This window comes from Zonotrichia albicollis, chromosome 3 (assembly GCF_047830755.1).
Source record: "Zonotrichia albicollis isolate bZonAlb1 chromosome 3, bZonAlb1.hap1, whole genome shotgun sequence".
NCBI lineage: Eukaryota > Metazoa > Chordata > Aves > Passeriformes > Passerellidae > Zonotrichia > Zonotrichia albicollis.
In genome coordinates, this window is record NC_133821.1 from 12,569,005 (window position 1) to 12,595,989 (window position 26,985).

Here is a 26,985-nt window from a genome sequence, read left to right on the forward strand (position 1 = left end):
GATTCGAAAGCACCGCTGCCTTGCATACCAATAGCACTAGGAGTGGGTTATTTTCCAAGACAGCCTCACAAAATTGAGGAACAGTTTAAATAGTAAGATCTAATCTACATTAACTTCATTAAAAAAAAAAAAAAAAAAACAAAACCAAAAAAAAACCCAAACAAAAACAAACCCCCAAAACCTGGTCCTCCCTCTCCTACAGAAGCTGCCCAATGCACCTCATACGTTTGTAACTTTAGATTCTTTTTTTTTTGTTGGCTTTTTTTTATTTTAAAATGCTCTATAAATAAAAAAATGTCAATCACATTGAGGAACATGAGGCACAGAGAGTAACGTATTGGTTCTGAGCTCGCATGCTGGAATTCCACTGGAACGGTCAGAGAAGTGCAGTGTGTGGAGATGGAATTCACTTCTTTTTACCAAAAAGGCTGAATCTTTTCTCTTTGTCTTTCTCTTTGTCTTTCTCCCGCTTGCCAGGGCTGGACTCGCTGGTTATTGTGACACTGGCAGGCAGGGTCTGGGCACGGCTGGAGGCTGGAGTGCTCTGGGTGGTCGGGGACACTTCGATTTTGTCTGAAGAGATCGCTGATGTGATGGCCTGAATCCACGTGTTCATCTCCTCCTTCAAGAGCCCCAAAGGCACAGAACTGTTACAACCAGCACATCCCTCTGACTCCCACAACAGTGCAATGGGGAACGGACATGGGTGGAAATGCAAGGAAAACCAGCCCCAGCTCATTCCCCTGGCTGTGCCCCTCCAGAGACACCTCCCAGAGGCTGTACCTGAGCAGCCCTGGGCCTGTGCATCACCCACACACGTCACAGACATGCTTTATGAAAAGTCCTTTCCTTAGGATTTTTTCTCCTGAGAAGCTGAGAGGCCTCAGGAACAAAATGTAAACGATAATTATCTGCTGCTGTGGAATGCAACAGGTGCATCTGTGATTGGTCTCATGTGGTTGTTTCTAATTAATGGCCAATCACAGTCCAGCTGTCCAGACTGTCTCAGTCAGTCACGAGCCTTTGTTATCATTCCTTTTCAATTCTTAGCCAGCCTTCTGATAAAATCCTTTCTTCAATTCTTTTAGTATAGTTTTAATATAATATATATCATAAAATGATAAATCAGCCTTCTGAAACATGGAGTCACCATTCTCGTCTCTTCCCTCATCCTAAAACCCCTGTGAACACCACAACACACACAGAGTGCACAGCAGCTCTCAGCAGCTGCCTCTCCCCATGGCCCAGCAGCACAGAGAGCACAGTAACAAACTAAGGAAAACACACTTACATCGTCTTTGGCTTGGAAGAGGTATTCGTTGCCATCGGTCAATCTGGAAAGAAAACACCATCACAAATTTAGCCCAGGAGTGGTCACAGTGCTTCAGCTCCTGCTTGTTTGGCTCCAGCACATGAGCAGCCCAAGGCACACAGGACTGCACTGCCAAATGTCCCCAACAACTTGCAGCCATGCACGCAGTAGCTCTGGGCTCTGGACATGCTCAGGGTGGTGTTCTCATGTGGCTGCTGGCTCAGTATTTGCTCTTTCAGGTACATCTTTTTTCCTTTGCAAAACACATTATCAAAGTTGGCTCAATACTTTCAAAAGAAAAATGTCACAGGCAGCACCCAGAGTTTTCATGGCTCCTGTGAAATCCTGCAAATTGTGCAGCTGCTCTGCTCTGGTAGCTGTGGTGGTGCTGCCTCGAAGTCCTGCTCTGAATGTTAGTGATGAGCAGCTGCCTCTCCTCACAGTAAACCCCAGAGTCTCCCTTCTGTGTGATTCCTGTGCTGATTTTACTCGGGTGGTTTAAATGGGATACATTTAACAATGTATGTGATGATACATAGAAATGAAAAAATAACTGAGTATCACCAGAACAAGCAGGAACAGAAGGCAGGGGCAGCAGGAGCTCTGCTGCAGGTTTCCCCATCTTTCCCAACAAAAATCAAGCATTTTAAAAACTCTTTATGAAATGAAATTAAGGATTAAATAATAAAATAACAGTAAAATATCTACATGCAAGTAACCAAGGGGCTTGATGCAGGTGATGGAGCACTGGGAAAAAAGGGCAGTTGGTTTCTCTACCTAACTTTGGATTTGGAACAGCATATACTTCCATTAGCAATTCAGAGAGGTTTAAAATAGTCTAAAGGATGAATCACATAGCTGCAGGCCTGTCTTCAAGAAAGGTACATTTCCCTAAATATTTGCTATATATTTCCACATATATTTTCTGTAAAGCAAATTTTCCCCAGATAGGGATTCTCTGATCTTTAGAGGATTCCTGTACCAATATAAAATTACACCACCACCACCCCTGCTCTGCCAAAAAACCCCAAAACACCTGTGTTGGAATACGTGACCCAATTAGTTTATAAAGTAAGTCTTTGACAGGATTACCTCACAGCTGTGTAATGATAAATATTTTTTAACTGTTGGCACTAGAATAATGTTCAGTAAAACAAAGATCTTCCCAAGGAAAAGCCTTTTTTTAAGCTTTTGGGCAACAAGTCTTCACACATTTGAGTGAAATGCTCTGTAACTGTATGTTCCAGACCTGAATATGTGAGATGTGTTCAGCAGTCTCCTAAATTCACACTGAAAAAATTAAACAAGAGGTTTGATTTGGAAAAGAGCAGAACCGCAATCACTGCTCTCCAGTAGTTCCAGAGGGAGCAGCTGAAAAACCCAGCACTGTGAAATGCAGGCACACACATCTGGTCCTGTCCCAGATGAAAGTGCTCTGATTACTGCAGCACTGTCCTGTGCTTGCTCACTCTGATGAACAGACACAGCTCAGGGACAGAGAGAGCTTGCTCAGAAAAGCAGGGCTGCAGTTAGCATTCATGGTCAGCTCCTGGCTGGGTGTCCCAGTGAACACACCCACCATGGCTTCCCCAAGGGCAGGGCACTGCCCCAGGTGTACCTGAGCTTGAACACACCCACCATGGCTCCCCCAAGGGCAGGGCACTGCCCCAGGTGTACCTGAGCTTGAACACACCCACCATGGCACTGCCCCAAGGGCTGGGCACTGCCCCAGGTGTACCTGAGCTTGAACACACCCACCATGGCTCCCCCAAGGACAGAGCACTGCCCCAGGTGTACCTGAGCTTGAACACACCCACCATGGCTCCCCAAGGGCTGGGCACTGCCCCAGGTGTACCTGAGCTTGAACACACCCACCATGGCTCCCCAAGGGCAGAGCACTGCCCCAGGTGTACCTGAGCTTGAACACACCCACCATGGCTCCCCAAGGGCTGGGCACTGCCCCAGGTGTACCTGAGCTTGAACACATGCTTCTTCTTTTTGTAATCGACCGCGACTTCGCAGACTGCGTCCTTCAAGCTGACGGGGATCTCGTTGTGATAAGGGATGCCAGAAGCAGCAGCTTTTGAGTCCTTGTAGAAGCCCATCTCTTGGTTGTTTATGACACAGTACACGTTATGCCATGACCTTTGAGACATGGGAAACAACAAGAGCAATTATAAATCCAATGCCCTCACCTGCAGAATTGGAGAAACCAAACATCATTACTTCTGTAAGTTAATGCAGATTGGTTGGGTGAGGATGTGAATACAGCCTATGCTGTCCCATGAACTGCAGACAAGGAATTCTTTCATGGAAACACAGCTTTGAGACAAAAGCCAAAGGGAACCAAGATTCCCAGAGCTCCCTGTGGCAGCACATCAGCCTGTCCTTACAGTGGGAGGACTGTTTGGCAACTGGGTACTTTGCATTCTTGAGACAGAAAATGATTGACCTTTTAATGGCAGTGCTCTGTTGTAGAAGGAATTCTCACTGTGCTGCAAAATGATGAATGGAATGGAACGGGCTGTGTGTGAAATCCTTGATTGACACAAATACTCTTAGTGGCATCATCCACCTCATTCTCTAATAGAACTGTGAAAATTAACAATTACTCGAAATAGGAATACTCAGACACTGGTACTGGTGGCTGTCACTGCCTCAAAGGTGTTGTCTGGTGTGAACAACTCCAGTGGCACAAAAATCCTGGTACTGCTGCACTCACTTGAGACCTCAGCTCTGCCAAGTGTTTTGGCTCCTACCAAATCCCACAGATGTTGCTGCAGCTCAGCACTTGCTGTGAACATTTTCCTTGTCAGCCAAGTCATAAATCTAGTTTCAAAAGCTCTCTCAGGTCACAAAGGACCCCAGTCAGCTTTTTCAGCGCAGACAAATCTCAAAGTTGTGCCTGTTTGAGACCTGCAGGACATTCCTTGGGAGTGGAGCTGACTATGGTGCACCAATAGTCCTCTGTTCATGCTGAACAGATTACAGAGTAGGTGGAAAGTGGTAATGTGCAAATAGAAAATGTCAGAAGAATATGAACATTTCTAGACTTACACCTACGTGGTTTTCTTTTCTTGTGGTAACATACAACTTGAGAGATCTGGAATCAAATCCCACTACTGCCACAAATCCATCATGTGGAGTGGGCAAATCGTGGTATCTCTCTGCCTCAGTTTTCCACCTGACAAATGTGGCTAAGGCTGCCTTTTGTACCAAATATCTCCAGACTGCAGCTCCCCATGGGCAGTGTTCAGCCCTACAGCAACAGGAGCCTGGGAGGTCTCTGGGAGCTGAGAGGAGCCTGGAGATGGTTCTGTGCCACCTTGGGCAGAGCCCTGGCTGCCCTGCCTGTGTTCCACATGGGGCACTGTACCTGCTGGAGGCCTTCTTGCTGTGTGTCTCCCACTCGTGCTTGCGGTGTAGGAAGCCCTCCATCTGGGCCGAGGGGATCTCCTGCGTTTTGGCCGGGAGGGTTGCAGCAGTCTGGGCCTGAACGCCGCTCTTGGCTTTGCGGTCGGACGTCGGGGAAGGAATGGGACTGGACTCTTTGGAACTCGTCCTCTGTTCTGCAGCTCCATTCACCATTTCGTTGGTTTCTGCAGTTTCTGCCACCTAGGAACAGTGGAGAACACAGTCAGCCAGAAGCCCCCAGCACTGAGGCATTCTGCAGTTAATCTGTAACCCTGCACAACGTGGCTGTGTATAAACTTTGCCTGGACAATGACACAGGCCAGTAAGTTCTTTCTCGCACTCCATGGAGACACAGGAGGCCAAGGAAATTAGAAGGTAGGAATGGATTAGTACCCATTTTATAGGTGGAGAGATGGGAAAATAAAAGCAGCTGAACATCAGTGTGAATTTTACTGTGCTTTGCTCTGCTGGTCAATTCTTTTATATATTGTTATTCCTAGAATGAGAGCATTTAATTCTGTTGCTAAGTACTCAAATGTTTGGAACAGTAACAATCACACTTTCTGCAAACCTAGAGGAACGGTAGAAGTTATACACATCAGCCACCTTAAATACATTTATGGCATTACTGGGGCATTAAAGGTCCATAAAAGGAATTAACTATGAGTCAGCAGAGAAAGATGTCACAATCGCCCAGGAGCATTTACAAAAATGTGTGCAATTGATTTGTTTCTGTAAAAGCTCCTTTCCCGCTTTCCCCGTTCCCCTAGTGACACAACAAAATCAAAACATGCAGAAATTAGAAAGATTACACCATGCATCTCCACCATCCCAGTTAGGATATTGGATCGTAAAGACAAGGGGAATGAGGTCACGTGTCAATTGATCGAGGTCTGGTTCAGACTGGCGTTATTAGGTGGATTGGATTTTGGTTAAAGGAACTGAAAACCACCACAGTCACACAGCATCACACAGCTATTTACCCCCAAACAAAGACAGAACCAAGGCCTTGCCCATCACTTGCTTTGTTGGTCGCGTTGCCTGGCGCACTGGGATCGATAGCCTAGAGAGCAGCCGTGTTTCCAGCAGCTCTCACTGGTCAAGCTGGCGACGTCTTCAGGAGCCATTCATCCAAAAATCATTTAAATTGGAATCCTAATGGCTATAAGCTTTTGAAATGCAGCTTGGTCCCAGTTTTTTTTTTTGTTTTCTTGTACCATTACTTTGACGTGTAGAGCCGTTGGTAGCAGCTCAGGAGTTACACAACCAGTGTGTAGGATTATTATTAGCAAGTTACTAAAGCTCAGTGCTGCTAATGCTCTAGTAGATTACAAACATTCTGGACTGGTTTTATGCAGACAAGCAGGTTTTTGTGAATGGCACAATAATTAGACATTCCTACTTCTGCACATGGCCTGGACAAATCAAAAGCAGCCAAATTATTATGCAACAAACTCAATTTTGCCACTGTTTGCTAGAACTTCTTATACCTGCCCAATATCCATTATTGTGCCTCACACCTTGTACCTCACCATTGGCCTATAAAGATCTGAGTGTCATCTTGCTCTGACCATGGGAAGGATTGGTTAACTGCCTTTAGCAACCTAAACCTCCAGAGTACAGACACTACTACACCCTTAAACAGGGAGAGAATCACAGCTCACATTGCACTTCAGTCAGATCTGGTTTACCCTGTCCCTAAACACACATAGCCTTACACTGCCCCTTCACAATTAGGATCAATCTAAGCCATCAACCCTCACTGCTTGTACCTAAATCTCAAAGTATAACAAAAATGTTGCATTAAAGTGGGGGAGAGGGTAAATAGATGAGGCTGAAGTTTATCCAAACACAGCCAGAACACAGGTAGTGGAATGAACAACCCCTGAGTCACCATTCATCACCCGTGTCAACCACCCATGGCCAACAGAGCCCTTCAAGAACAAGGAGAGCTGTTTGCACACCTTTCTGTCCAGTGACAGCTCCTGAACCTCAAACTCCGCTTTGCTGCTGGCTGGAGCCCTGTCTGAGGGACCTGACACCTTACCAGCACTGAGGAATCACACAGCCCACAGGAACTCATCTCCACAGCTTAAATAAACTCCCCAGAAGTACCTGGCCCCTGCACTGGCACAGAAAGCAGCGCATTTGCTGGAGCAGTACCAGCCAGATGTGAAAACAGAACTGCTTTGGGAGTACCTAGAACCCCTAATCTGAGGTTAACCAAACCAGTTTCAAACCAGCAGCCACTGCACAGCTGTTCAACAGATTTTATGGGAAACAATATGGAATTCAGTGCTGCAACCCTGGCTTTGAGAAGTAACTGCCAACTTTAATTACATCATCAGACTGCACCTTCTACGTCAAATTCTACCAGTTGTAAAAGGGCTATGAAAAGCTTTTCTGACGCTCTTTCAGGTTTTATTTCCTTTCACGTGTTATCTACAATTAACAGAAAACAAGCAAAATAAATCATGAACAGCTCTGCAAAGGATGTGTCATGAAAACGGAGAGAAAACAGGAGCTGAACACACTTCAATGGAAACATGCGTGGGGCATGCGGAGACAACGTCACGGAGGACAAACAGCAACAGCAAACTCCTGTTACAACACAACAGGTCTCTGTACATGATACAGTTCTCTCAGTGGGGCCTGAGGTGTTAGTTGGAAGTGCTTTAGTGGCTACAGGCTACTCTGGAACTCTTTAAAGCAGGACTGGGACATGCAACAAGACAGGTGGTGACAATGACACAGGTGCCCCTTTGGATTTCGCAGTGCTTGAAGCAACATCTGCTCAGTTCATGGACTCAAGGCTCTGCCCCACAGCTGAAGAACCAGATGATTTGCCTGCTTACAAGGCAAAGAGATGCCAACCTCTAGGCTGTTCTGTCAAAAGGACCTTCCTAATGCCTTTAGCCAGACCCACAGGCTGCAATAAATAGGTGAAATCCTACTCTTCTAGTGCCTGAAATGATGACCTTAATCAATGGCTTACTTTTTCTTCATAGTCGTAAAAGTGGAGTTTTTATGTAAGTGTACAAATACAAATTTAAAAAAATCTATCTCTATAAATTCCTTCTACAGACTACTTTTTCACCAAAATACATGTGAAGGCTCTGCAGATGGTGGAGTCTGAAGCTACAGCTATCCTGCCCCGGGAACTGACACACTTTGGAGGCACAGGGCAGCCACCAGAGCATCCCCATAAATTCACATGGAATTTTTAAAAGCATTAAGAAGCTATATGTTGTTATCCTGACAAAAGAAAAAAAAAACAAAAAAACAAAACATGCATCATGAAGTGGAAAGACAAAAGTACAGTTACTGAGGCACACCCTTTCAATCACAGCTCAGCCCACACAGAACAATCCAGCTGCACTGCTCAGCCAGTTGTCAGAAACCAAAATTCTGACCAACAGCAGCAAATCTTGTGCCTCACTGACACAGCTCTGTACACCCAAGGTACTGCAACACAGGACTCCACAAACTGAGCTTGGAAGTTCTCATGGAAGACTGAAGTGCAGATGGCAAAGATGAACATGGAAATGCATCATGTAGCATAGCAATAAAATAAAATTTCAAAAGAAGCAAACAGGTGATGTATAAGGCTGTGCTAACCAACAAGATGATTATCTGGGATGTGCTTGAAGATCACCTCACATTCCCTGCCACAACTGTAGAGAATTTATAAACATTAGAATGTACAACAGCTCACTTCAGGACTGAATGCTAAAGAAGAACCAAAAGGTTTTATTTCCAGAAAGAGAAAGGTGGAACTGCTGTGTACTGGGGAGCATTGTCAGAGTCTGTGTGCAGACTCGGATCTAACTAGGATGGGCTTCTTAAAGCCAAACTTGTGCTGAAAGGCATTTCCTGCCAGAGCCCTGGGCTGGGACTCATGTTTGCTCTGCAGCACTGCCTGCTATGCACAGATCCCAGCCTGCCAGGAGCCTTTGCTGCACTGAATGTGACCCCAGAGAGCCAGGCTCAGCAACAAAGAGAAGTGTCCTTTCACTCAAAGCATCAACTGAAACAAGGAGGCTCTGCAGGAAGGGGAGGGAGGGGAGCCAGAGCCAGCTCCTGTGTTGCCTTAACTCCAGGGACATTTACTGGCATTGTCATGGCTGCACGTGAGGATTCTTGGCATGCATCCTGACTCCACTGGGACACGCCTGTCAAGAAGGAGCAAGTAAGGCATGGAGCATTCAGCCTGCACCTATGTAAAATCAAGAGCTGGGATCTTGGACAGTGTATTTTATTTAGTTTGTAAAGGAAGCATCACATCCTCTCCCCAAGGGGTTACACCCTACTCTCATTTACACCCCTGCCTCTCTGGTGCCCAGAAATAGAATTGCTGTAGTGCCACCTGGACAGGACTGAGGCCAAATGGGGCCCCAACACAGCAAGATCACAACCCTGCATGAGGACTAAACTCCCAGATAAATCTAGATACTGGTTTTGAATGGTTTATTTCACGTTTATTTGTCTCTGCAGTCAATGAGTCCATTCTGCATGGAATGTTATACAAACTAACCTTAAGGCTTTTATTTGTCCACAGTCACACTCCTCCCCCCCTCCCAGCCCTTCCTGCCCAGCTCACTCATGTGGATTATCTTTGGCCTGGTACATAACTCTCGCTAATGCAGCTGATTTAATAAAGTTGCCGTGCTGAGACCTGTTAGTATAACTCGATGCGTCATACCTGTCAGGTCCTAGTGCTCTTCTTCATTAGGATGTAATCTCATTACATCTCAATTACTCATTTAAAGGAGGCTTTCGCTGGAAAATCTTAATGCTATTAGCGACATGAAAAACTCACAGTAAATAACATGAAATAAATGTGTCACCTTCAAGCAACTGAGTGTCAGTGAGGAGATTCAAATAAACAAAGATTAAAGTGAAGCAAATATATGTCCAAGGGGCTGCTAATTAAATAAAAGTCAACTGATGGGAAGGAAGAGAAAAGCAGCAGGGAAATCTGAAGCCAAAAGATTAAACCAGTACCAGTAAACCATACTGAAAAAAGGTTTCTGTTGCTGCAAGTGATTCTGTGGCTCACAGTCCAGACCACGAGCGGTCATTGGCTGTCCGTCTGCTAATAAAGTTTTTGTAGTTTTGGTAGGTTTGGGAGCGGTAACTAACCCGTGGAGATTCCTGGTCTGAGGGCAAACCGTTTTGGGAAACTTGTTCTCCTTTTGTCCCATCCCTGTTGGAGAGAGGAAAAATAAAAGAAATTGTATAAGGTTCTTGGAAGTCACTCACCTCGTTCAACAAAATGAGATTTTCTTACAGAATATTAATTTAAGAAATCTAAGCATGTTCCTAAAATCCTCTGGCCCAACTGAATAAATCCAGTGTGAAGTGAGATTTAACCAGACTTTATTGACAATTACCTTACAAATAAACCTCCTCCTATCACATGAGCAGTTTCTAAATGGCTTAAAATCTGTAAATGATGCTCATCGAAGAAAAAAGCCAAGTTGGTTCAGGAACTGCAGTTCATGCCCCAGAGGACAAAAGCAGCATTCCCACTTTTGGGCCAGGGATGCCTCAGCAGTGACAACTGGAAAATGGGAGCTTGGCACAGAATTCAGGGGATTGGGAGATGTCCTGTCCCCACAAACCACCAAGCCTCCTAACAAGGGTCGTGTTACAAACCCATCCAAGCTCCTCTCCTTTCACAGCACATTTTCAGCCCAAGGGTTCCCCAAGGAAAGTGCAGAGTCCAGCTCACCATTGCTGCTGGGAGTCTCCATCCTCTGCAACCTTGGGCTCCGGAGTCGGCGGCTGCCTCTTCCGCTCCTCCTCCTCTTGCTGCCGACGCACCTCCAGCAGCTCCAGCTGCGAGAGGAAACATTTCTTATTTAAAAACACTGCTCATTTTTTTGTGGGGTGTTCTAGAAACTAGCAACAACTCTGTATGTTTTTCTGGAACATTACTGAAATTGAAGTAAATGGGGATCAAATTGGAAGGCATCAGGCCTTAAAAGAGTTTGTGGCACTGAATTTGTCAGGGAGGGCACAAGCATCAGAACCTCTGACAGCAGCTCTCCAGTGGCCATGTCTATTTTCCTACTCATCCTATTAGAACAACATCCAGACAAATAAGAAAACAGCCCAAGTTATTAAAATCTCCAAAAGTGACATCTTCTTGTCTGCTTGCCAAACACAGAAATAAAATGTTTCCTGTCTGAATCCCTGAGATCACCCATCTCCATAAAACCAGCCTGATTTGTGAAGATGCTGAGAAACTCCAGTTCCTTTTGTCTGCAGCTGTGACACTCAGTGTGTGTGAAAACCCAGGCCACTTCAGCTGTAGTGTCTAAAGCCAAATTGTTCTCCAAATATGGTAAAATGCTCTCCAAGCATTAAGGACTGACACTGCAGTTGTGTTCAAATTGGAGTTTGGGGTTTTTTTTCTCATTGTGTCTTCCTAGAGGACAATACAGCCTTGCACTGGAGCAGTCACAACACAACAAACATCACTGTCACTGCCCCTTTCCCACCACTGTCATCTTTAACCAAAAATAACTGGCCAGCTAATACAGCAGAGGGCTGGAGCCAACTGTTCAGCTCTGAAATTTCCTTCTGGGTCATCACTCCCAGGCCTGAGACAGCTCCTGTTGACTCTTAAGGTCATTTATCATTTAGGCTTTTTCCTTGGAGGTTGTTGAGTTCCAATTAACCAGAGAGGGTTTTTATTACAGCTGGAAATAGGAAACTTCAGGCTCTGTGTGGCTGGCTGAGGTCAATCAACAAAAAACCAAGAAATTAAGATCAAGTTGGTGATGCTGGGAGCTGTTCCAAAGCAGCAGGAATGGCCAGGGGGTTCAGACACTCACCGTGGTCAGTCTCTCCAGCGCTGCAAACCTCTCGTCCCAGGTGGCTGCGGATTTCTCAAACGCTTCGTGCCGCTTGATCAGCTTCTCCACCTCGTCCACGCTCTGCCCAATCTCACGGCTCGACAGGTAGGGCTCCTGGCCCAGCAGCCAGGCCTCAGCCACACTTGCGTCTCTGGAGAACTGGTGCACCTCCAAAACTGAGCAGAGAGGGCACAGGGGGCAGTGCCATTAATGTCACAAAGATGAGCACTGTGGTAGCTTTGGGATTTATCTAAACCCAGCTCAGGGAACAAAGTACATGCACTTGGCTACATATTCCCCTGAGCTAAGTTCAGTGAAACTGGTCACTGAAAAGACAGATATTTCTCCTATTGGCTTTGCATTTTGCAAATTTAGGGTGTTTTTTTGTTCTAATCTGGTGTAACCTACTATTTTCAGCATAGAAACTGGAATGTGACACCTGCAAATACAGTAGAGCTACTGCTTCGAGTTCCAAGTTTGATCATACAGAGCAAGACCTTGGGTGAGGGTTTCTTGGTTTCAAATTCATTATTTAACAACAAACAGGTGTGAACCTTGCAGCTATTCCAGCACAAACACACTTCCAAGCACTGTAACAAAAGTGAGGAGCTGCAGGTTTTTTTCAACGCTCAGAAAGGCACAATGCAGAAAGTTAAATACGGCCCATCCCAAAAGAAATCCAAGTGTGTCCTTACTCAGTCTGAGCCACTCCCATCTGTCTTCCCATTTGTCAATCATTTCTTTTCTCTTTTCTGTCAGCTGCAGGAGCTTTTCCTTGATCTGGATGGAGAGCAGAGAGCAGGGCTGTTACACAAGCACCAGGCAGCAGTTCCCCCCAACCCTGCACTGACAGACACTGCACAAATTCCTCAGGAAGTGACTTCACCGTGCAAACAACAGCTGTTTTTCTCTTCCAAGTATAAATAAATGTGACATTTCCATTAAAATATCACATTTGCATAAGCATTCAGTGTCTGTTAAAAGCTACAGCACACAGAGTATTTGATAAAAGGGTGTAATGGGCAAACAAATGTAAATAGTGCAATCAGACACTGAATCTTCTGCCCTTTCCCAGTGAATAATGCAAAATAATAATAATAATAATGCTGTTCAGGACTGCTGCAGAAGCTCTCCCCTTCCTGAGAGGGAAGTGCCTCACAATGTTTGATTACCTTCCCTTCCCCAAAGGGAGGCAGGAGAAGCAAGGGCTGAGCCTCTATCCTGTGGCCTGGACACCTCAGAAATAAATCAAGGCTTTCAGCAGCTGGATATGGTTCTCTTAATATTCCTTGAATTTAGTGCCTACACAACAAACATTTTCCTGCTCATTCCCCTAGCAGGCCTCTCCACAGCATTCCATTTCCCCTGCAGGAAGTTCAGGCTGTCTCACAGCTGCCTCTGCCCTTGCTTAAGGAAGACACCTTTCCATCCCAGAGCCATTCTCTGCAGAATGGAATGCAGCAACTTTGCATTTTCTGGGCTGAAAATGACACTTTAAATCTCGATGTCACCTCTGTTACCCACCATGAATTGCCAGAGTGAGGTTATACCCTGATTTCCCAACAGCACTTAAGTGCATTGTCCCTAAGGTGACACTTGTCATTACTCTGTGGGTGACACAGGGCAGGTTTCTGCCTTGTGAAGAACCCCCAGGAGCCCATGGCTGTGTGCAGGGAGCACGGTACCTCCTCAGATGCATAGTGTTTCCTGGCCAGCAGAGACTTGCCAAGCTCAATGCACGTAGTGAAGCTGTCATTTCGGGCATCAATTTCTGCTTTGATCCCCTGGTGATTGTTCATGAGCAGTTCCACAGATGAAACATCCCTAAAATGAGCAGAAACACAGATTTCAGATTCAACAGCTGCTACATTTTTAAAACTGACCCACAACTCCATATGGAAAAAATTGATTCCTAGATTGTCTTTGTAGTTCAGGAAGCCTTTCCCAAGGAACAGCACCATTCTGGCCTGAATCAGAGATCAAATAACCCCGGTGTGAGACCAAGTCTCTCTGGGTACAATTTTCCATGGCAATTATTCCACCCGCAGGAGCAAGATGCTGCAGCAGCAGGCTCTGAAGCCACCCTCAGTGATACAGAGGTTCCTCAGGTGAGCTGCAGCCTTATCTCTGGGTGGAGAAGGATGCCTTGCCTTACCTTGGCTTTTCCTGGGCTTCTATCTGCCGGATAACATCTTCCATCCAGAGCATGAGGTCCCGAACCATGCTGAAGAAGCGGAATTTGTCTCCTGTGTCCACCAGCCTCACCCTGCGGCCCTCACAGGCATCCAGCAGTGCCTTCCACGCCTCCAGGACCTCGTTTTCCCTCTTCTGGATGTCATCAGCCTTGTCCCCGGCATAGGCAGCCTGGAGGCGCGCTGCATCCTCCTGCAGCTGCCGCACCTGCAGCAGGGAGGGACACACACAGCCACTCCTGAGTCACAGCTACAGGGACACTCAGCTGCTCATTCATCACCTCAGGGGCCTCCTAAAGTCACCGCAAATGGATTTGGTCTGCTCACACTAGAAAGGGCTGTGCTGTTGGTGAGCCAGTATTATCCCTCAAAGAACACTGGAGGGCCAAGGGACCCCCAAAATAGCAAAGATTTGCTCCGGCCTGAACTCCCTGTGAGACACAGTGCCAAAAGCAAGTGTCTGTTACATGTCAGGGCAAATGGGGACCATTTTCATCATCAAATTCCCTTCCTCTCATACAAGGAACAAAAGCACCTGGGAACTCAGTGTCCAAACCACTACTGCAGCTGATAGAGGTTATTTTTCAAAAATGTAGATAATGACTTCAAAGAGAAGAAAATATGGAAATGTTAAGAACCCTCAAACATTAGAAATTTTTTCCTTTCAAACATTGTCTTGGGATTGCAAATGCTAATTCCTGACTGTTTTCCATATTTTGCAAGCCAGAAAACATTCCATTAGCTTTTATCTAATAATTAATTTTTTTAACATCAAATCAACAGCCTTCTACTAACAGGCACAGAGACCTCTCTCAAAATGGTGCTCTGGCTGTTTCACCCAGAAATTATCCTAAGTGCCTTCTCCACAGCTCTGTGCTGTGATTACATATTCCTTCACTTAGGTCTTGATTATAATTACCTTTTTGAGAGACTGGGATTGATGTTTTGTGAATGTCTCCCATTTTCTGTATAAAATCTACAGCTTCTGAAAGTAAAACACCTGGAAAATCAAATGCCTGCTCTATCTCCTTTGTTTTAGTGTAAATTGCAACATAATAGAGAATTGGCTGGCAGCTCTTTCCTGACCTACTGGGATAAATACAGTCAGTTGTAATTCCTTCATTCCTTAAGCAACCTGTTCCCTTCCCAAATTCTCCTTGTGGCAGCTGAATGTTGTATTTTGATTTAGAATCCCCCCTGTGCTGTACGAGCAGCTGCCACTTTCGCCTTGGCACACCTTGGCTTCAAAAGATTCAGAATTAGATCAGGTTTGGATGCTTTTAAAAATCTTAGCTTGAACTGTGGATTTTGAATCTCTTCTGCTCTCAGGACACACCAAAAAAGGCCATATTTAATTCAGAATGCCCAGGTTCATAAGCAAGACAGAAAGCCTCTGTGTAAATCTTTGCCTCTCATAAAGGAAAAATAAACAGTGCCTGGCACAAAGGTTTTGATTGGGGCTTTTTGGTGTTTTTTAAACCAAAAAAACCTAAACTGACCAACCAAAATAAAACCAAACCTCAAAAAGCCAACCAGGCTTATACATTCCTTCATATTTTGTACTTTAAATGAATACAGAAGCTCTCTGCCTTTCTCATTTCTTCTTCAACGAAGGACAGGAAACAGAATAACATCCAACAACTGCCAATATGTTGAGAAGCCTGTGTACTTACAGATTGCTACTTTAGATAATAACTGAATGCAATGACAAAGCAGCAGCCAGACAGATAAGGAAAGGAGGCAGGTGAGGTTATTCCCACAGCACTACACGTGGGAAGCACCAAGGGCAGCAGCAAATTCTGCAGCTCAGCTTCCCACACCCACAGTTCACCTGCCACACACCTGGGTGCCCAGGGCCTGGATATCGTGCTCAAACGTCGTGTGCATTCTCTGTAGTGTTTCCACTGTGTTTTGGTCTCTACCGAGCTCCTCGGGCAGTTTCTTGTGTTTGTCTTGGATACGCCCTAAGATCTCCTTGGCATCGTGGTAAAATTTGTGCAGTTCATAAGAGGCTGCGAGGATTTGTGTTCTCGTGTCGATGAGCTCCAGCAGATCCGCCCAGGCCTCGTTGAGTCCGTCCTTCCACTCGGCGATGGTGGCGGCGTCCGAGTGGCCGGAGTTGATGAGCTCGTCGGCCATGTGGTTGACGGTGTCCACCCGCTCCTGCCCGATGTTCCCGGTGTCCCGGGCGAACTCCCGGAACCGCTCCTGCAGCATCTGCAAGGCACAGCAAGAGCCTCATGCAGCACTGTGGCTACAGGAGAGCTGAGAGAGCCAAGGCACCCCTGTGAGCAGCACCAGAGAGGCCCTCCGAGGACTCACCGTGACGTGCTCATAGTCCTGGCCCAGCTCGTGGGACCCTGCCACCACCTCCCTCTCGGCAATCCACTGCTCCAGGTCATCCACCTCGCGGTTGAGCTGGAACAGCCGGTGCCTCTCGTCCAGCTTGCCCCTCCTCTCCTCGGCCAGGTCCTTCAGGCCCGCGTAGAGCTTGTCCACCTTGGACTGGCGCATGCTGATGCGCTCGCTGGAAAAGCAAACAGCGCTGAGTCTGCGCTGCCCTTGCAAGCAAAACCCAGTGGGGAAAACTGCAGGGAATAAAAGTCCCTGGGGGTATTTAATCCACAGAATGCACGTCTGCTGCAGGCAGGAATTTGACTTGGATGTGACAGCATTAGCTGGGAACCTTGTCTGTCCTGCACTGTAAACCCCTGGCTTTAGAGAGGGGAGCTGGAATCCAGCTCTCCATCACACCAGTGTCTTCTCCCCAAGCTACAGGCAGGATCTGAGCAGTTCCTTCTCAGTTAAACTCTGCTTCAGAGTTCAGCAGCACTCATGGGTTTCTTACCCCTTAAAGCTCAGCATTTGCACAAGGGATGAATATTTCTACTTGCTGTATCTTTTGCCTCTATTTTGTCTGAGCCATACAGAGCTGTCAAAGTGCCTTCCATCTGCCTTGTGGAGCTGATGATGTTATTCCAGTACTCAGGCAGCTCAGCCAGGAAATGTGCTCTCATCAGAAGCATTCATGACCACCAGAGAGTGCTTTAGAGTTAAATAACAACCTTCCACCGGAGGCAGAGTGTGTCTGGCCTAGGCCACTGCCACCTTCCAGCCTGAGCAGTTAAATACATCAGCCTCAGAGTGGAATCAGCTTTGGAGCTGAAGCCAGTGCAGAATTCAATCTGCTGAGCTGCAGCTCTTACAGCAAAATGGTTCTTAAGCTTCCTGAGTTCTCCCTCAGGGAAAGCAATTTATGAAAAGTGAGATAAATTTACCAAAAGTAAGATGCTAATGTGCCCATGTTTAAAGCATCTGATTCCAGGCGCTGATTCTGCTGGAATCTCACAGAGAAGAGGCAGATCTTGGGGAGCACTGCAGAAGGATTAATGACAGTGACCTTCTCTGCTGGACATTAAAGCTGGTTGGAAGAGCAGATCTGGACCTTGGCCTGAGGACTGCTCTGCCTCTGTGATGTTCAGCAGTGCTGCCAAGACCTGACACTGCAGCCTGCACAGGGGACAGGTCTCCAGGTGTCCAGAACCACCAGAAATCAGCAGCTGCACATACTGACCCTGTCTCTGGCCAAATCAGGGTGGCACCTTGAATTGACTGAGGCTAAACTCCTCTTCCTCTGTACAAGCCTCTGAGTTTCTTACTCTCTGTGGTGGTCTTTGTGTGCCAGAACCACCCAAAGGGACTGAACTCCTAAAATAACTCATGAGCCAATTAAAAATGGCAGTGAATACCTTTCTGGGTGATTATCTGCCACCAAAGTTCTGCTGGTCTTTGAAAGCTGGTGCACAGTTTCAGCATAATCTTCTACTGCTTGTTCCAAAATCTGGTGTTTCTTCAGCATGGACACTGCACTCTGTTCATCCTGAAAGGGTGACAGAAAATGACAGCAAGAATTATAAGGAGCTGCTCCCAAGTACAGCTTGAAGAGAAGTCCTCCTGCCAATGGTATAGTTGATGTCACAGCAAATAGTACCCCCAGAAAGCAAAATAATGAGTGAAATGGATAATGCATTCATCCCTCTGGGGTGCAGAACAAAATTACATCAGCTGGGCACTGAGCATGTTGAGCTTCCTTTTCTATGAAGCTTTTTATGTGTTTCCACAGCACTGATGCAGGGCTCAGAAACATGGAACAGATTAAGACACACCACTAGTCAGGCATCTCAACAACAGCATGGGGCAAAGAAAAGAAATTCTACACAGTCCATGCCAATGGGTTCTCCAGCAAAGTGTCTGGAGAAGTTCCAACTGAAACTTTTTATGCACTGTTATAGCTAAGAAAACCAGCCTCCTACTCTCAGTGTTAACTGATATTGTCAATAAATCTTTTCAATACAATATTTTGCATTGTGAGCTATTTGCAATAGATAAAAAGAAAACAAGCCATTTTTAATGGGAGACTGAACACCTGTGGAATGTGTTCTTCTGATATAAAGCTGAGCTTTATTTTACCAGGGCAGGAGACATGATGCATTTATGTTGATAACAAACAAGCTCCAGCACTAACACCTCCTTGGAAAAGAGGAGTTTACATTCTCTTTGGTATGGTGTCAAGCTGGGAGTCAAAGCTGATGGTCACTGGGAGTTAAGATGGTGACAGTGGTAGCTGACTGACCACCAGGCTCTGTTCCACAGCCAGGTGTGTTGTGCAGTCAAACCAAAACTAACAAAAAACTGGACCACACTGGCAATCCTGGCCTTGCAGTGAAGGCAGGCACAGAGCTGCCCTCTGCAGTGTGAGGATGCTCCCTGGTTCCATACAGCACAGCCTGTCCTGCACACCATCAAAGATGTCAGAACAGGCAGAAGCCATCATCACCTGAGCCTTCACCAGGAAGTTACATTTGTTTATGTCACCATTCCATAGCACCACACCAAATTACATCACCTGCCTCACCCCAGCACAGCAATTAAAGCCAAAGTAGTGTCACTGTGGAGCTGCTCACCTTGGCTTTCTCTTCTGACATCATGTAGAGCTCCTGCTCACTCATCCAGGCCTCAGCCTCGGCTGCATCGAAGTAATACTGCTGAGCCCTGTGAGACTCCTCCAGGCGCTTGTGGCGCTTCTCCGTCTCCTCGATGAGGAGGTTCCACAGCTGCTTCAAGTCTGCAAGCCTCTGCTGGATGACTTCAGCATTGGGGCTGCTCTCTGTGATGATGTTCTGACTCCTCTCAAAAATGTCATCGATACGAGGCTGGTGACCCTGGATTTCTTTCTGAAGGGTCTACGTGGGAGAAAATTGACTCATGAGATGATGCACAAATGAAAAGAAAATACAAGCCAGGGGTCTTAACTTCAGAGGGGCAGCAAAACACCCATCATCAGCTCACATGGACAACCTGGGGCTGCCACCACCTGTGGTCATGCCACCCCCTGTGGTCATGCCACAGCACCCATTGTTTTACCCCAAACATTTCCTTCCCAAATGAGTCAGCACTAAGGAGAAGTAGCAGGTATAGAGCTCTAACAGCACCTACTCACCTGATTTTTCTTTATTAGTAGCTGCACAGTCTGGAGGTTGTGTCCATGATCAGTGGATGTAGCTATGGGCATCCTCTCTCCGACCCACAACTGGAAGAGAGAGTACACAGGATTTCAAGCAACCCCAGATACACTTGGGACAGCAGAGAGAGGCTGGCATGCACAAGCTGCAGAAAGCAGCAATATTCCAACATTTTCCTACTGGCTGGGGAATAGGATTTCTTTGGTACTCACAATTTCATCTTCCACATCCCGGTTGAACTGGTGGATCTCTTTGGAGGCCAGCAGGTTGGCCTTCCTCTCATTCAAAGGCTCCAGCAGCTCCAAGAATTTCTTTTCTACAGTAAGGCGTTTGCCATCGACTTCATCTGTGCTCTTGCCCTCTTGGCTCAAAGCCCTTGCCTGGCTTTGCAGCTCCTCTATCTCCTTCTTACGGACATCCATTTGATTCTCCAGCATCTAAACAGAAACATGGCAAAAGGGTCCTGAAAACCAGGGTGGAAGCTGTTCATACAATTAGGGCATGTCAACATCTTCCTCAGAAGGGAGAGCAGATGTTGGTCAGTGAGGATTTACCATGTTAGTAACTATTGTCCATAACTATAACTATTGTTAATAACTATTTGTTGCTGGACAAAATTCTTGTTCTTCTTAAAAACACATGAAAGAATAGGAAGAAAGAAAAGCAGTTCTTTCTTTTCTAAACTGAAAGCCTGCCCTGCCCATTCCTTTTATTGCAGGTATTTGCTGCCTGCCTGCTGCACCCCACGCTCTGTTTACCTGCTGCTTCTTCAACAGGATGTTGACACTGGTGAGGTCTTTTCCGTAGTCATCTGACTGGATTTGGCTCTCCAAACCATTCAGCCACTTATCCAGGTCTGCACAGCTCTGGGTGAAAAGCTCTGCCTTGTTGGCATCGAAGAGACGCTGAGCCTTGGTCTGGGTGGTGGATTCAAGCTCGTCCCACATTTGGTGGAGACCTGTCAGCTTCTCCTTCACCACGGCCTCAGTCTCTGGTTTCTCTGCAATGAGCTGCATCCCCTCCTGCAAAGCAAAGAGCAACCAAATGGTACCTCCTTGGGAGCACTCACAGACCGTTAGGGCAATTATCCTGATTAATAAGCACTCAGGATTTCTCATCTGCTGGCAGCATCAACCACTCATTTTCTATCTCCAATTATCCAGTGACTCCTTCCAGAACATCAGCTCCCAGGTCCCTCTGCTGCCTGGAAGAGGGATTTTAGCACTGGGAAGGTCAAGCAATGCCTCCTTTCTCTTCTCCATTGCACATGTTCCCCAAAGGGAGCTCCTGGGGCCATGGCTCAGGCAGGATGGAGCAGGGAGCCAGAGCTTCCCACACTGCATTTCCTGAGGCCCCAGCCCCCGGGGCCACATCACCAGAGAACCATGAACACACAGCATAATGCAGGGAGAGTTTGGGAAATATTGTCTCCATTCTAATTATCCCTATCTATCTGTTCAGCTGGGTGCAGATGGGAATGCTGCCCCCAACCCAGCACATTCCATGTGAATGTTAATCCAGGGACTGCCACAACTCTGTACACAACCCTGCTGCTTTGCTGCAATCTGATTTTTCAGAGGCAAAGGAGAACGATGTATTAGCATCACTAAAAAGGAACTTCCAGTACCAAGAGCAGCCTTCTAATTACACCATTAAAGGGTACTGCTATTTGTAGATCACAGAAAAGCCTCTAATTGGATATGGAGTGCCAAAGTGGGAGAGGAAATGAACAATTAAGCTAACTTACACTGAACAGAAACCCACTGTCAGAGCTGAAGAGGAGACTCCTCAGTGCTCCAGAGCTGCACAGGAGAAATGGTGGTGGGGGAAGTACAGCTCATCACAGCATATTAAAGCTTCAACTAACTTGATACAGAGCTGTGAATCTTAATTAATCACAAAACTAGATGTTCTTTACCTCATGGCCTAATTTTGCATGGGGAAAGTCAGCTTGGCTATAGTTCTGAATGAATGGAAGCCAGCTTAGCTGCACAGAAGAATAAACTCAGTTATTCTCTATATTCTGTTATTTCCCAGGAAGTGCTTCTACTTCATTGGCCCAAATCCCAACACTTGCCCCACTTACCCTTTGGGTATAAAATTTAGGCTCTGCCTTCCTTCTGGCAGATAGGAAGGACTAGACAAAACCAAACTGGCACCTTAGCCAATGGCTGAGTGAATGTCTTGGATAAAAGTCTTTTAACATCAATGAAGAATAAAATGGGTTGGATGGAGACACAACCCACCAGAAATCTCAGCTGTGGGGTGATTTAAGGACCAGTTCTGCAGAGGAACATCTCTGTGCACAAGCACCCTGGACGAAGATAAGGGCATTTTTTGGATGTTCTTTACCTACCTTTTCAATCTTCTCCAGCCACTCTTTGTTGGATGCAAGCTCTGCCATGAATGCCTGATGCTTCAGCCACTTGCTGTGCAGGTTCCTTGCCTCATCATAGGACATATCCTGGGCTGTGAGCATCTTCTCATTGATCCAGAGGGAGAGCTGGAAAGGAAAATACATGGGGGTGTGAGGAAACATTCCTGGTGTGAAATAATGCAAAATGCCTCCAGATCAAGAATAAAAAGATGCCTCTACAGAAGAGTCGTGTGAGTTTCAGAGACTGCTCTTACTCAGGGATTTACTCAGGGCTCAGCCAAGGATTTGCCTCTTTAACAATTCAATTCTAACATCCATCTCCAGCACATAAATAACCCTTGATTCAAGCAGAAAGGAATCACCTCTATGATAAGCAGAATCAGGTTCAACAGCAAGAGAAACAGGGGCATGTGCACTACTTATTGGTCAGATGGTTTTGTGGAGGTTCTTACAGATGGTTTTGTACCATTAATTCACAGCACATTTGCACCTTTTCCCCTCAGTCTTTTCTCTGTATAGGTTTACATAAGTAATTTGTTTATTTATCCAATCTCCAGGAGTGTTTTGGTACTGGAGACTTTCCTTTTCCCATTATATAAAATCCAAGATTGTTTTCTGTCTGATTTTCAGCAAGTACAAAGGCACTGGGGACAATTTCCATATCACCACTAGAGAAAAGCAATACTTTAAGAGACAGTTGATTTGCCAAGTGCAAATGGAATGTGAAAATGATCCTAGCAGCCAACATTGCATTTCCTCCCAGGGTGAGTCTGACTGCCTCATCTATCCCTGAGGTGTGGATAAAACCACATTCACAGGAATGTTTACAGAATTTGAAAAGGTCCATTTTCTGCATATTTAGAGCGGAAAATGTCAAAACAAATCTCAGCTTGGTTTCCAGAACAGCACTTGGGTGAGCAAGCAGCCCAAAAAGGAGAGGAACAGAGGCTTTTGATATGTATTCAGGACACAGGGCAACAAATTCCATTCACCACTCATGACTCTCTTTTCAACTGCCCCTTAAAATTTCAATTGTTCCTTAAATCTCCCCAGAAAGGGAAAACTTATCAGAGCAATCAAAGGAACTCCTCATTGGATCTAAACAGAAAATTGCTCATGTCAGTGAAGAGCTCTGTAGGTACAAGGTTGCATTGGAACAGGCTTCTGTGCTGCTGAACAGTCAAAGTCTACATGGAGATTAGGATATAACCCAGAATTAGTGGTTTTACTCTTGCCCTTCTGGGGAGGAGACAGCTGCTCTGCTCTGCAAATTGCACTGCTTGGCTTTCACTGTTTGCTTTTACTCAGCCACAGCATTAAGGCTTCTGGGGATTTAGAAGTGCTTCCCAAGGAGAGGCTGGCTCATTCCTGTGACCAGCTGGGGGAAGGCAAGGCAGGGACAGCCTGTGGTTCACAGCCAGGGCCTGCTGGGATAAACCCCTCCGAGCACAGAAATGCAGATCAAGTATTTAAGGGCTCACTGCTAAAATCTGGGTTTTGCAACCACTACAGGCACTAAAAATCAGTACTTTTGAGTGTGAAAGTAGATTTAAAAAAAAATAATACAGTTCCCTAAATTGCCTCAAAATCACACTTGGAGTATTTATTTCTCCAGCAGTTGTTAAGACCAGGAGAGAACGAGGCTTCCTCCATCCTTTGCACCTGTACACCTGACCCTGTTCCTGCTCCTGGCTGCCACTCTGCAGTGCCAGGCCTGCAGGAAGGAAGGGAAATGGAGACAAATCCTTGTGAGCCTGGGGCAGCAGCAAGGCAGGGGGAAAGGCCCTGAGTGCTGCTGCACTCCCAGACTGTGCCAGGAGCCAAGCTGCCAGCCCTTCCTGCAGGGAGGCTCACATGGCAAATCCTGCCAGCACACTCTGGGACAGAAACTTCAGAGTGCAGAGTCTGCCAAGAGCTTTCACCATGGCCCTGGAGAAATGAGCCCAGACACTGCTGGGGCTTCCAAGCACTCACAGGGAAGGTCAGCTGTAAACTCTTCCCTTGAAGGTGAGCTGAGAAAGAGCAGGAAATCCAAGAAAACTAAATGGTAACATTTATCACATCTCCTCCACTTGGAATTTTCTGCTGTCACTGTTTCATTCACTTGGCAAGTTTATTTTACACATTCATATTGATGAGTGCAAGAAACAGCTGGAAAAGCAGCACTCAGGGCTAACCTGTGACAGAGTTTCTGACTCCTCACCACAACAAAATCTGCTCTTTTCCCTCAGCTGTGACCCCAGAGCGGGGGTTATCACTGCTGGGCTGCTGTGAGGAGCACTGTCCCACTGCTCTGGAGTGCCACACTCCTCCCCAGCTCTGCAGGAAAGGGTGAGGGGCAGGAGGCCGCCCCTGATGAGGGGTGACAGTGACAATGTGGCTGCCCTGGGAAGGCAGGGGCTGCAGAAAACACTCTGCCTTTCCTCAGGTTGCACACAGATGGGAAGCTGTCCCTAAGGCAGCAGCAGGCAGGAAGGCCAAGGGATCATTGCTGGGTGAAGCAGGGACTGGCTCAAAGCTGCTCCCTAACAATTCCCAGCTCCACAGGCAGTGCTGAGGAAAAAGCCAAGGGGGAGGTGTTGCCCTGGCTCCCTTCCACCCCACAGGACAGTGCTGCTTCACCACAAACCCTCCAGCCCAACAGAGGTGTCAGCAGGCCCCACACTGATGTAAATTTTAAGTTTTCTCAAGAAACAGCTCTTCAATTATCACCAAAGTTGATTGCTCTCAAAGAGAATTGGAGAAATCCCTGACATTTGGGTAATTGTAAGTTTGTCTGAACTGTGCAGTCGAGACATCCTTGTTTTAGTGGCTGCAGAGAAACAAGGGAGAGGAAAAGCATTCAGGCAGCCAACACTGGAGCTTTTATGCTTTCCTTTTTCTTCCAGTGATATAGGGGGAAAAACCAGATCCTAGGGAACACACCCACACTGCCACTGGGGCCAGGAGAGCCCTGAGAGCCAGGGGATCTTTGAACCAGAGCTGGCACAGAGGAAGGAAGAAGCTGCTGCTAATAACAGCACATTTTTTGCTAATCTGTCATGTTTTAACTACCAAGGAAGAAGCAATTGAAGCTCATGGACAGCTTATGCAATGCTGGGAAACAGATTGAATCCAGGCAACCAAGCAGCAAATATCACTTCCCAGTTTCTGATCAAAACCTCACAGGCAAAGCTCTTTATTATCTGCCAGTACTCCATGAAATAACCTGAAAATTACTTGATTAATTCCTTGTGCTAGGAACAAGAGTATTCTCAACTTTAAAATGCTGTCTTCAGTGTAAACAGTCCATGTAAGGGATTAGAAAATCTGGAAAGAATTTCTTTTTTCAAATGTTATAATACTTAACAATTTTAAACACATGTAAACTATCAGGTAAATCACACATAAATGACACAGCTTAATCTTGCTCCTTTTTTATTCTTAACCTCCTATTCTTCTGACTGATGTTTGCTAGAAATCACTTGAAATCCCCTACATCCCACATCCATCTGTACAGCTGCAGACAAAACTTTTAGTAGGTACACTGCTAATCCCACTATATTCCACAGGGTTATAATTTCTATCACAGCAGAAAATCTTCACTGCTTTTGACAGTTTTCTATGTCTTTAGCTTAGATGACAAAAGAAAATCTGGTTCATGAGAAAAGAAAAAAACAAACATTCTTTTTTGCAGTGGTATGGTCAGGGTTTTTTTATGTTCCTAAATACTGCTGGATGACTGAGCATTCCAGCCCTCATAAAATATGGAGTAAGAATGCTCCTCTGCAGGATGCAGCTTTTAGCAATAAAAGTGAAAGGCCATGATTTACCTCTTGGCAATCCTGAAGAAACTTTTGGAGATCCCTGTTATCTTTGAGTCTCATCAAAAGTTCACTGGCTGCTTCACGGTTCTTCCTATGTCTGGTCAGAAAAAAAAACAACAGAGAAAGGAAATTAAATAGGTATTTCATGGAAACTGTCACTGGTGGTTTCTGGAGCCTCTTTGGACTACAGGTGCTGGGAAGTTTGTGGTGTGTGTCCTTTGCTGCCTTTCAAAGGACATTTTGGAGTGTGTTATTTAATGGGCTCACTGAAGTTCCACATCTCCTTGTTTTTGTGACCTGTTAAACACACACAGAACATTCTGAAGCCAGCAGGGTTTCACAACATGCTATGGACAGAATGTGGCCCACTCATTTCAAGCCCACAGGAGAGTTCAGGCTGTTGCCAAAACACACAAGAAAGCTGCAAATTGCACAGTGAGATGACGTTGTGTGGCCCTTGCAGGGTGCACCTGCTGGAATGCTCCTGGTAAAACACCCTCAGCACCTCCCTGTCCTGCACAAAGCTGAGCTGGGCACAGAACCTTCCCAAGGCTGTGTTTACCCACGTGCAGCACCCCTGGGTGGTTCTGCACACAGAAGCTTTATGGAAGCACTTGGAACATATTTTTCAGAGTGTTTAAGAGCAGCCAAAGAGAAGGAAAGGTTAATCCAGAAGCCCTAATTTAATTCACCCCTGTTTGCTCCTTGAAGGATGAGTCAGGCTGGCAGTCCCAAAGGTTGTGGTGGGTCCTTCAAATGGAATGGGGCTGATTCCCAAGGTACCTCTGGGCATGTTTTTAAAAATGCTTAATGTGGAGTAGTTATCCCTGTCCTTCCATCCTTTCATTATTTATGAGGCAATTAATAAGGAAGAGCCAGAGTAAAGGAGACCATTTTTATTTACTGCTTATTGGTGCTAGGCTTATTCCTATTGCACTGTGCAGGGGTTTAAAGTGAAATATTGCTGCCATTTGTAATAAGATAAATATGGATTGAGAGTTGGAAATTATTTTATAGGGTGGCAGTTTATAAGATGAGCTCAGCACATACTGGCACAAGCTAAATAAATCCATGTTAGTGGAGATCTCCAGGGACCCATGATACTGCAGAAGACCATAAATCACATGTTGATGACAACTGGATTATGACACCACTTTTCCTGGTCTGCACTGAGCTACCACAGCAAGCTCTCTGGCACCACTTTAGTGACTGCAGAAACACAGGGAATACTTGGAGACACATTTTCTATAAAAGCAAAAGGTCTGTAGGCAGAGGAATAGGAGAAAAGCCTTTAGAGGACTACAATTTGCTTCTCTTTGGCTTTAACAGCTGCCTTCAATCAACCAGGCAAGCAGCACCTCCATAGGTGCAGTCAGGAAAAAGATTTATGGATTGCATGGCAAGGAAGACACGTGGAACCATCAAAGCAAAAGCCTGGAGTCCAAGCCCAGGTGAGGCTGAAGTTTTGAGAGGAACACAAAGGAAAAGACACAAACTGT

At 46.0% G+C, this 26,985-nt stretch overlaps 1 protein-coding gene across 7 annotated transcripts in view; it reads right to left on the reverse strand.

Moving 5' to 3' along the window:
• Positions 1-226: 226 nt before the first annotated feature.
• The window catches only part of SPTBN1 (spectrin beta, non-erythrocytic 1), a 115,125-nt gene continuing 88,366 nt past the window's right edge, over positions 227-26,985 (reverse strand). For all 7 annotated transcript variants that reach the window (XM_074536669.1, XM_074536670.1, XM_074536668.1 and 4 more), the window contains 19 exons: positions 25,493-25,583; positions 21,660-21,806; positions 20,062-20,325; positions 19,516-19,740; positions 19,282-19,371; positions 18,746-19,024; positions 17,531-17,661; positions 16,104-16,308; positions 15,624-15,998; positions 13,745-13,989; positions 13,275-13,413; positions 12,285-12,369; positions 11,569-11,765; positions 10,461-10,567; positions 9,869-9,932; positions 4,689-4,927; positions 3,284-3,457; positions 1,292-1,334; positions 227-622 (listed from right to left, as the gene is read on the reverse strand). In XM_074536669.1, coding sequence (XP_074392770.1) covers positions 407-622; positions 1,292-1,334; positions 3,284-3,457; positions 4,689-4,927; positions 9,869-9,932; positions 10,461-10,567; positions 11,569-11,765; positions 12,285-12,369; positions 13,275-13,413; positions 13,745-13,989; positions 15,624-15,998; positions 16,104-16,308; positions 17,531-17,661; positions 18,746-19,024; positions 19,282-19,371; positions 19,516-19,740; positions 20,062-20,325; positions 21,660-21,806; positions 25,493-25,583 — 3,316 coding nt within the window. In that variant the 3' untranslated portion in view covers positions 227-406. The remainder of the gene's footprint in view (positions 623-1,291; positions 1,335-3,283; positions 3,458-4,688; positions 4,928-9,868; positions 9,933-10,460; positions 10,568-11,568; positions 11,766-12,284; positions 12,370-13,274; positions 13,414-13,744; positions 13,990-15,623; positions 15,999-16,103; positions 16,309-17,530; positions 17,662-18,745; positions 19,025-19,281; positions 19,372-19,515; positions 19,741-20,061; positions 20,326-21,659; positions 21,807-25,492; positions 25,584-26,985) is intronic.